Raw genomic sequence first — 10,072 nt, 5'->3', positions numbered from 1 at the left:
TGGAGCCGTGAGCCCGAGCAGCGGTGACGTTCCACCCCGAAGTGTGCTGTTGTGTCGCCAGCTGTTGTCTGGAAGACGACGGGAGGAGAGTGTTTGAGTCTCGGTGGGTCGTGAGTCGGCTGGAGCGGACGGTGGGACATGTGGAGCCGGAGGACGTGACCGGAGGACCGTCCCCAACTGGCCTCCAGTCCCACAGTTGCATCAGGTCCATTACTGGAGCCATCGCCAAGACAAAAACTGTGATAACGGACCAGTGCAGGTACACGTCGGAGTTGAAGCCATTTTTGTCTGGAGTGGGTGTGTTGTACGGTGGCCGACAGGTGCAAACGCGCTGCAAAACGTTAAACGCGCTCCACAATCGGTGCGCCGGGTCTCTGGGACGCTGATTTAATTCTTTGAGAGGCGGACTAAAAAGGTACGTTTGTCCTTTATGTCGTTTTGAAACACGGCTGTAAAAGAAAGATTTGCGTTGCTAAAGTTGGAGGCTTTAACCTGTCAAATCTTGCGTTCGTGTCAATAGGATTAATAAAACACTGCAAAAATCTAAAATAATATCATATAAGTTACTGAATATCATCCTCTTAAAATATGGGGGGTTTGGCTCAAACTGTAAATGACCGGTTTGTTGATTTTCATTCATAATTTTTCTTCAGACAAATGTTGGGGTCATGAGTGAGGTCACTTCCGGTCCCAGTGCTGGTCCGAACTGCTGCTGCTGCTGCTGCTGCTCAACATCTGCAGCTCGTCCGTTTCAGAGGTTGAGCGTTGAGCTGCCGGCAGCCTTTGAGCAAACGCCAGTGACCTGACAGCATATTTGAGCTCGATACGCGTTTCTGAATGAGACGCTAGTGAAGATTAACGGTGCGTTTAGTGGACTGTTACCCCGGGAGGAGCGGAGGGGGGGGCACTCAGGAAGGCTTTGAACCCGCGTGCATTTCAGCGCGTGTCGTGTGTGTGGGGGGGGGGTTTCGCAGCAGGTGTTGAACATGAACGTGGGCACGGCGCACAGCGAGGTCAACCCCAACACCCGGGTGATGAACAGCAGGGGGATGTGGCTGTCCTACGTCCTGGGCATCGGGCTGCTCCACATCGTCCTGCTCAGCATCCCGTTCGTCAGCGTGCCCGTGGTCTGGACCCTCACCAACCTCATTCACAACCTGGTGAGCCACGACTTGGGGGGGGGGCAGCTTTGAGATGTGATAATGGACTGGGGGGGGGGCACCTCTCTCTGCAGTGCATGTACCTGCTGCTGCACACGGTCAAAGGGACGCCGTTCGAGACGCCGGACCAGGGGAAGGCCCGCCTGCTGACCCACTGGGAGCAGATGGACTACGGGGTGCAGTTCACCGCCTCACGGAAGTTCCTCACCATCACGCCCATCGTGCTGTAAGTGTCGCCGCCGCCTTCAGGGGCGCTTGGTAACCGTCCTCCTGCGTTAGCGGTTCCATCTGAAAATGTTCTGGAATTCTCTGTTGTCCGGGGGAGATAACGGAGCGCCGTCACCTCGCCGCCGATAGCCGGGCGCTCCCGTCAGACCCGTCGCGGCTATTGAGATAAGGCTCTTATCAACCGCAGATGGGGGGGCGCGGCTGCATTTGTTTTGAAGAGGAGCGGCGCGGTTAGCCGCTACAGCGGCGGCAAGAGGAAGTAGCCGCGGTGTAACCTGTAACCGTGGCAACGTCTGGAAATGAGGACACGCTCCTCCCCCGGCAGCTCTCGGACCCTCGGTGACTGACCGGTTGTCTCTTTCCGCTCTTGTCTCCGATATTCAGGTACATCCTGACCAGCTTCTACACCAAATACGACCGCATCCATTTTGTGGTCAACACCGTCTCCTTACTGACCGTGCTGATTCCCAAGCTGCCCCAGCTCCACGGCGTCAGGATCTTTGGGATTAATAAATACTGACGGGATGGGCCGCACACAGCTGAAGAGTGTTGGAACCCCCGTGGGGTCCAGTCATGGCACCAAAACCCGGGAGAGGGGGGACCGAGGGACTGACACGTTGTGTTTTGTTGGTCTGACGGTTTCCTGGGGAGACATGTGAGGAGAAGAAAATCTGCCTTTAGCCTCGTTCCTCCTGCTGGATTCTGGGTCCAGATGGGAAGAAACTGTTTGCTGATCCGAGAGCTGCAGCCCGGGCCAGACTGGAGAACCCACAGAGGCTTATTTTTAGCCCTTAGTGTTCCTCTCTAGGCCCAGCTGGGAACCGCAAGCTTATTTTATCTGCCCATTTCCCTATTTGAACTATTTCAACCGACCCGACAGAAGCAGAAGTTCTGCAGAACTATTTTTGTTAACCATTTCTGGCTGCTTTGTCCTGCCTGTTACCTTGAGTAAAATTACTCAGCACCCACATCAGAACTCGATTTTTGAGTTGAACTGGATTTTAGAGGAAGAAGAAACTCCTGACGTGATTTTTTATGAATTTTTCCGACATGTAGGCGAACTCCAGGATCAGTCTGCGATGGTGCCACCGAACCTTGATTTAGCATCATGGACTCTCACGGACACCAAACCGGGACTGACGATGTCACGTTTGTCTCTCAGCAGTATCGTTAGCTGCAGTAGCACAAATATCACTGATGCTAGCTGGACTCATTGGGCTCTTGTGGTTTAATTTATGAACAATTTATTTGTGGACCAAAGAATTGTGAGCCCGTTTTTATTTTTTTTTAAAAAGAGTTTAGTGTCTGCAGTTCTCTCCGTTAAGGGCTTTTCATTAATGTCTGCTTGGTAAACACGCAGCGGCCTCATTTTGGGACGAAGGCTGATGTCAAACAGTGTGAAATATTGAATACAACATTTTCCAAATACAATCAGAATCGTTGTTTTGTTTTGTTTTTGAAAAGAAAATGAAAGAAACTGAGGTTAAGGGTCACGTAACCACGCCACCATTCTTTACAAACAGCCAGCAAGGAGCAGATGAAAGCGTGTCCAGCAGAGGGCAGCAAACCGCCGCCATTGAGCTTAATGTAAAGCGACGTTCTGCTCCTATAAATAGGGACCCCTGCTGGGGGGGGGGCTGTTGCGCTCTACTTTCACTTATGCACTTCGTTTGCCCTCACTGTGCCCGACATGTGTCTGTAACACGTCAAAACAAAGATCCACATATGTTCCTATACGAGTTGAGAGTCGTTTCTAGAACTGCTGGTTTCACTCAGCCCCTCAGAAATAGGCTGCTAGCTTCAACATGTCACTGACCCGTAGCAGATGTATGTACATGTCAATATCCGTCACTGCAGGACTCCGTTTCTGCTGCTTCAGCAGCTTCTTCTGAAGCCTGAAGCATTCTCAGGCAACGTCATCTTAGTGTGTTCTCCGTTCTCACCAGTAGGGGGAGCCAGATCTCAGCCCGGGCTCATTGGAATTATCTTCTTCTGCATCTCTCATCTTCATCAGAGGAAACCAGAGTCTCATGGTCATGAATAAAGTACCTCTGGTTCCATCAATTCAGGTGTTCCAGGTGTTGAACTGTTGCTTGATCATTTTATTTGTTTCTGCTTGTAGTTGGAGTTCGGTTCGATTCCCGAGTTGGTTCTTTTCTTCTACCAGGTTTTGGGTTTGTGTCTGCTGTCGTGCACACAAACACCTTCACATCCTCCTCAAACATCTGTAATATGACTTTTGCTTGACTTAAAGCTGGTTACGTCTGTGACTTCCTGTTAAATTGGGGCTAAAAGATCAACCTGCTGAATATTTCGAGGTTGGATTTGAAGGGTTGAGCTGATTCAGTCCCCTTGGAAACCCGCACGTTCATTAAATTTGGATATAAGCATTCAAACAGTCTTTAAAGCCCACTGGAACCAGCAGCGATGAGAGCCTGAAGCTGTCCAAAATTGTCCCTGTGACGGAGACACCGTGGTGTCTTCAGGTGGGCGGAGTCAGACCATCATAACTCTTATCATTTAGATCATGACAGCAGCCAGTTCATATCATTTGCTGGTCACTGTGGTTCCAGGATGAGGATGTAATCATGAATAAAACCCTCCATGAGTTTAGAGACCGGCCTAATTAGCTGCTTCTGCAGTTCCTCGCTTCATAAGTGTTTTTGCAGGCTTTGTGCGTTTGTTTTCGCCTTTTCTTTTTCCAAGGACGGTCAGAACAATTGTTTCACTGTTGATCTGAATGTGTGTGTGTGTGTGTGTGTGTGTGTGTGTGTGGGCGGTGTTACCTTCTGTCGTGTTTCATTACGGCTTCATGAAAGCTGCGGGGGGGGGGGGGGGGGGGGCTGACAATGAGAACACAGAACGAGGGGACAACGTGTCCTGGAGTGTCGATGATGTGATGAAACCAGCACAATGCAAATCTTCCGTCTGCAGCTTCTGAATCGATGGGAGGAGGAATCAGTCGCCCAGAAATCACTGATTATTGATTCTTGATGGATCGATGCAGCAAAGGTTCTGATCCCACTGTTCCCATTTACAGCAGCGCCGCTGTCCCAGTATGAACAGTCCATTTATCCTCTCTGCCCCAGTTTAACCAGTTAAGGAACTGGCCCAGTAGTTTTGCCATTTGCACTGTGCTGAACCACCCAACATGTCAACATTTAACTATAACCAGTCAACATGTAAACTATAATCTGTTTACAATAATCTGTTAACATGTTGACAGGTTATTGTTAACATGTTGATAAATAACCAGTCAACATGTTAACACTAACCAGTCAACATGTTTATTATAATCAGTCAACATGTTTATTATAATCAGTCAACATGTAAACAATAACCAGTCAACATGTTAACATTTAACAATAACCAGTCAACATGTTAACAATAACCAGTCAACATGTTAACAATAACTGGTCACACCTTTCTTAAGGTGCATCATGTACAAACGCTTCAACAATGACTCAAAGACGTGAGTGCTGCTAGTTTGACCTCCTGACCTTTGCAGGTGAGTTCCTGTTCCTATTGAAGACGTGAGTGCTGCTAGTTTGACCTCCTGACCTTTGCTGGTGAGTTCCTGTTCCTATTGAAGACGTGAGTGCTGCTAGTTTGACCTCCTGACCTTTGCTGGTGAGTTCCCGCCCTTTCTTCAGCCACCGTCTCTTTTCCATCATGGCAGCAGCGTTTCCGTGGCGTTCGCTCCTCTCATCCGTCACAGATTGCAATCCTCCCTTTTATCAGACTCATCAGCTAATTGCTGCGATAATCTCTCAACACGCTCCTGAATGTAAACAATTTCTTTAGTGTCACTGAGCAAATCCTCATTTTCCACTCGTTAATTGTGTTGATTGCTGATCCTATCATTTGCATGCTGTTCCATCATCAGGACCCCCCCCCCCCCCCCCCCCCCCCCCTCCAGCTGCTGCCAGAGGCTGACGCTCTGAAGAAGATTCTTCATCCCATGAGCAGGAATCATCACATTTCTCCTGCAGACGCCGGCCCGATGGCGTTGTTAGCTGCTCCCTCAGGTCAGCTGCGGCCAATAAGCTGTTGGCGGAATTTAAATTAAATGAATTCATGTAGAATCTGTTACATTTGTTATCTGTCAGGACACTTTTCTTGTTTTCTTTCCCCTTATTTACAGGTCAATCCACAGAGGTGCGCTCGTTGTTGTTTTTAAATATCCTTTTCCACCATTTTAGTCTGTTCCAGTAACTGGAAACTAGAAAAATACATTTTTGGCAGCTCATCCTCGTACAGCATTTAACATGTGGAAATACCATCTGAGGCGGGATGTTCTGCTCAGTTTAGCTTGGCTGCTGAGGGGGAAATCAAACCCACGAGGGCTATGAAGTGTGTTGGAGAAGACAAAGGAGAGCGGTTTGAATGTGGTTTCTTACGTCAGCAAAAGATCCATTAAAAAGCATCACAACATTACGAACGGAGCCGTCGAAACCGTTTCATGGAAATCGGAGACTTGACCACATTTTCAGTTTGAAAGGAGCGACGTTCTTCTGCCCCCCCTCTCCGACGCGTCCTTTTTCTTTTATTCCCTCCTCTTTGTTGGCTTTAAGATGGATGTTTGGCTCATTTGTGAGGAACCAGTCGGAGCCGGTTCGGCGTCGCCCACGACCAACGTGCCACGTTGGCAGATGCTCTCCCCCGGAGGTCTGGAGAACACACACAAACCACACACATTCATGTTGCATTTGTTTACTCCTGTTGTCAGTGTTGCTGGTGTCCTGCCATTTCTGGAGATCACAACAGTGCGAGGTTGGTTCGCTGTTGGCCCGCTGACTAAAAATGCTGTATTTAACCCTGGAAAACCTGCCTGGTCCCGTCTGGAGCTGCAGAACATCCATCAGAACGCGCACGCGACACGTTTGGATTGGCTCTAACAGCTGATGTCAGGAGCAGGACTGATGACTTTAACATTTGCATGTTTTACCCTCTAAAGTCGCAGTTTTTGATTGAAGACTTCCGGACGCAGCAGGAACGGCCCAAAAGCCGCAAATAAAGAAGATGGTCGGTCTCTTTTGGTGGCCTCGGCTTCATTAGGGGTTCAAATTGGGACCAAATCAACATAAATTCACAGGCGCGACGCCTGATTCTCTAGTTAAAGCTCACTTGATTACGCCGCTGCGTTTTTAATAACTTGACTTTAATATCATTTATCTGGTCGGCTCCGCGCTCGCAGGCATTTGGCTGCTGGAGAAGAAATTATGACCTTTCTCGATGACTGATTGGTCCGATCTAATCTAGCAGCTTTTTCAATATTGTGTCGCGATAGCATCAGTAGCTGGCGGAGCCAGTTTCCTGTTACATCCCCATTCGGCTGAGGTGGATATTACCTCTTCTATCCGTGTCGATAAATCCTGCAGCCCTGTCCAAATGCAGTTAATATATAGCGGTGGCCAGCGTGTCCTTGACTACGAATCGAGGTGCTTTGTGAACCAAACACTGATTCTAAAGGCTCTGATCAGGAATGCAACACTTAGTGGCGACCACACAGCACTCAGCAAAGGTCCTGGGAGGGCTGGGGGGGGGGTGCACAATGTGCATGTATGTATGGCGACTAGGGGAAGACGCACACGCCGCCTATTAGTCATGAACGAGGCTGGAGCAGCGATTAGCTGACGGCGAGGAGACGAGTGGGCCGTCCGCCAGTCGGGCATACATCACCGCGGTTCCTCTGCTCCCATTAGGGAATCGGCCCCTCCGTCATATTTCTTAGATACGGTCCGAGCGGATCAATGAGGTGAAATGGACTGGAGGCTAACGGGCCACTTGAGTGGAGCCGCGTCTCCTTGTCCATTCTGGAGCGGTCGCCCCCATTAGCTCGGCACTTTGCTCCGGGGTGATGACGCGGAGCGCCGCCGGTGAGCCACTTCCACAAGGTGCTCATTGATCCGCTGTCTTCTGGAACACCGGAGGACTTCTTTATCCCCCTCTCCACTCCCAGCTCATTAGCATGGAAAGAATCACTTGCAGACAACAAGCGATGCGGGTTTTGACATCCAGCACCGAGCCTGTGCATCATTTGTTCTCCTCCAAATTGGCTTTGGTGGACGACAGAACCTCCGTTGGCCGACGTGCGGACGCCAATTCATTATTCTGAGCAAAGAGACGCTCGCTTCCGAGAAACACCTCCCTGCATATTGAATTGTGCGCCGCTGATTAGAATTCCGCGCTCCGCTCAGTCCGACTTTGTGCCGTTTGTGCGCGTTTCCTCTGAGATTAAGCGTTTGTTTGAGAAGCGGATCAGAACGGAGGAGAGGGATGAAAAGGGCTGAAGAAGCTCTGACTGGTTCTCTGCTGCTGCATCTGCAGGTCCTCTGGTATCCACACGCGTGTGCACACGATACGACTCAGTTTGGGTTCAAGGAGACGCCCTGACGGCGCATCTGACCCGTCATCAGATAAGAACCAGAACATCAATAAAATAGTTGTTTTTTTTTGTTACGGACAAACCCAAATGTTCTTAGTTCCAGCATGAGCAGCTGTACATCATCTTTCCTTGACAGGAACCGACCTGTCGTTCTGGAATATGTGGAAAAACCTTTCTGGGAATCTGACGCTGACGGCGCCACCGCCGCTCCCTCGGAGTTAAACGCCAGGATTTACCGTGCGCCCTCCTTCTCCCACACTGCTTTGACATCCTTTTGCATTTGCTTCCTGACAGATGTCATTTAGGTCACGGTGGAGCGGATGCTCACTCATCTGTGAGGCTCAACACGTGGCCTGTTTAATGTCTCGCTGCCCACCGGTGTTAGCCGTTAGCCGTTAGCCGTTAGCCGTTAGCGGCGTCGGCATGCGTGCGCCTTATCCCCCTTGGAGAAGCGGGTCCAGCATCCACAGACAGTGCTAGCGTCTGTCACGATGTCCCGGTGGGTTCTGCTGGAGCCACCACCCTTCATGGTGAAGGCTTTTAATGCGGAGTGCTGACAGTAACGCTCATGGAGCCTGGCAGCTCGATGGCGGCGAGCACACACGCCTTTCAGCGGCGCTCCAAGCGCTCCGTGCACGTATACATTTATTCAGAGGGTCTGGCCTCGTGCAGATGAAGGTAAAGTATTGGACCAATACAAACGGCAGAAGGGGCTCCGGCCACACTCGACTGGATAAAAGGGCCGTATGGAGCCGTGGACTTGGCTGTGGTTCTGGAGGTTCTGGAAACCCAAATATGGATAAAAAGCCGGGGGGTGGATGAAGAAATGTCCACTCTGGGCCTGGATGGCACCCAGACTGAAACAGCAGCAGCAAAAACTCCCTTTAAACAGGAAGAAACCCCGAGTAGGCCCAGGCTCCTCCGGGGGAAAACAACCTGCTCTCCGGGATTCCCGAACAGGGAATATTTTCATGAAACCAATTAAAAGTGAGATGATCACACGTGTGTTTGTGGTGTCTTTGCTCCTCCCAGGCTTTTTTGGCAGCTTTGCTCCCAAGTCTTTCCTCGACGACCCGCGGCGATGACCCAGTCCCCGCTGGCAGCTGCTTCCCGCGCTTCTCCCAGATAATTAAGGTAGAACGACGGGACGGTTCCAGGCGCCGTCCTCCCGTTTCTCCCGGATTTGTTCTTTTGCTGACAGAATTTTAATTGACTGATTATGACTCTGAACCTGCCCCGCATTTCCATCCGCACCTGTTCACATAGCAACGACTTCCACGCCGCACGTTTGTGACCGGGACGAGGTTCAGGCCCAGAACCCACCAGCCTGGCAGCCAATTAGCTCCCGCCTGCCTGTGGCTAGCTTCTATAGCCTGAATGGATGTTTCTAAATCGAGCCTTCAAAGATCCATTTCAGAGTTACCTCGTCTTTAAATGAAAATCCATAAAAGTGGACACTGGCCTCAACTGCTCCACTTTAAAGTAAGTCGGAGCTTAATTACGTTCCTCAAAAAAAAACCTGTTAAAGTATTTTTGGGGGGAGTGAGAGAGGTTTTGAATAAATGAAAACTGGGAGGGTTGACATCAAGGCCAGGAGAGAAGGAAGCAGCTCGCAGTCGGAAGCAGCTGCGTCCTCACACGAGCGCGTCTCTTTGATGGGGTTTGCATTTTTTAAGACCTTCTCAGTCAGGGAGCCTCTGAATTCATCCCCGGGCTTTAGCCCGCTGCTGCGTGAAATGTCAGCCCAGAGCTGGCGGCCCAGGTTCCCAGGAAAACTCTGCAGCGCGGCCGGCGGGGGCTCGAGGCGCGTGCGGACCCTCTCGCGGTGGACGGCGCCACTCCCCTGTCTTTGATGCAGCTGTCCTCGGGTGTCTTGTCCTCCAGCTGCTGCTCTGATGCGACAGCTTCGTGGAAGCCGGTAATCCGCCGGACGGCGAGGCCTTAATAAGAGCCTCGCTCTCATTCTCTTCTCATCTCCTCGCCGGATTTAATCCTCCCACCTGCAGCCCAACACAAGAACCACCATTTTCTAATGACTGTCGGGGAAAAGATGCAATCTTCCGCTAACGTCTGACTGGTGCTGCTCATGGTTTTTTGTCACAGGCGTCCTGATGGTCGGGTTCGATGTTTTCCTTTGACGGTGACCCAAACCGCTCCCGACTCAAGCTGTGAGGGAAGAATCGCACCATAATAAGCTGCTGATATTCGAAAGATCAGGAAATCGGCACTGAACCGCATGATGTTCTCCATGTTCGGCCTCTGGTTTCATTCATCCAGGGTTATTTTTCAGCCTTCA

The 10,072-nt window shown here is 50.5% G+C and overlaps 1 protein-coding gene across 3 annotated transcripts; it reads left to right on the top strand.

Annotated features, from left to right (window-relative positions):
• ormdl3 (ORMDL sphingolipid biosynthesis regulator 3) lies at positions 1–2,825 on the top strand. Of its 3 annotated transcripts, none has more exons than XM_011604285.2 (5): positions 1–259; positions 654–861; positions 978–1,160; positions 1,235–1,386; positions 1,773–2,825. In XM_011604285.2, the coding sequence occupies exons 3-5, from the start codon at positions 987–989 to the stop codon at positions 1,906–1,908; spliced, it is 462 nt and encodes a 153-aa protein (XP_011602587.1). In that variant the 5' UTR covers positions 1–259; positions 654–861; positions 978–986; the 3' UTR covers positions 1,909–2,825. The 3 variants fall into 3 exon arrangements, with proteins under 3 accessions (XP_011602587.1, XP_003961085.1, XP_011602533.1); XM_003961036.3 differs by having other exon boundaries at positions 1–415; XM_011604231.2 differs by having other exon boundaries at positions 1–415; positions 975–1,160.
• Positions 2,826–10,072: the final 7,247 nt, after the last annotated feature.

The sequence above is a fragment of the Takifugu rubripes genome, chromosome 1 (genome assembly GCF_901000725.2).
Source record: "Takifugu rubripes chromosome 1, fTakRub1.2, whole genome shotgun sequence".
Classification (NCBI taxonomy): domain Eukaryota; kingdom Metazoa; phylum Chordata; class Actinopteri; order Tetraodontiformes; family Tetraodontidae; genus Takifugu; species Takifugu rubripes.
Note: the sequence above shows the minus strand (reverse complement) of the source record. Positions and strands in the feature narration are given on the sequence as shown.

Coding starts and splice junctions, on each gene's coding strand:
- ormdl3 (XM_011604285.2), top strand. CDS start 987: ATGAACGTGGGCACGGCGCACAGCGAGGTCAACCCCAACACCCGGGTG. Junction 1,161..1,234: donor CCAACCTCATTCACAACCTG/GTGAGCCACGAC, acceptor CTCTCTCTGCAG/TGCATGTACCTGCTGCTGCA. Junction 1,387..1,772: donor ACCATCACGCCCATCGTGCT/GTAAGTGTCGCC, acceptor TCCGATATTCAG/GTACATCCTGACCAGCTTCT.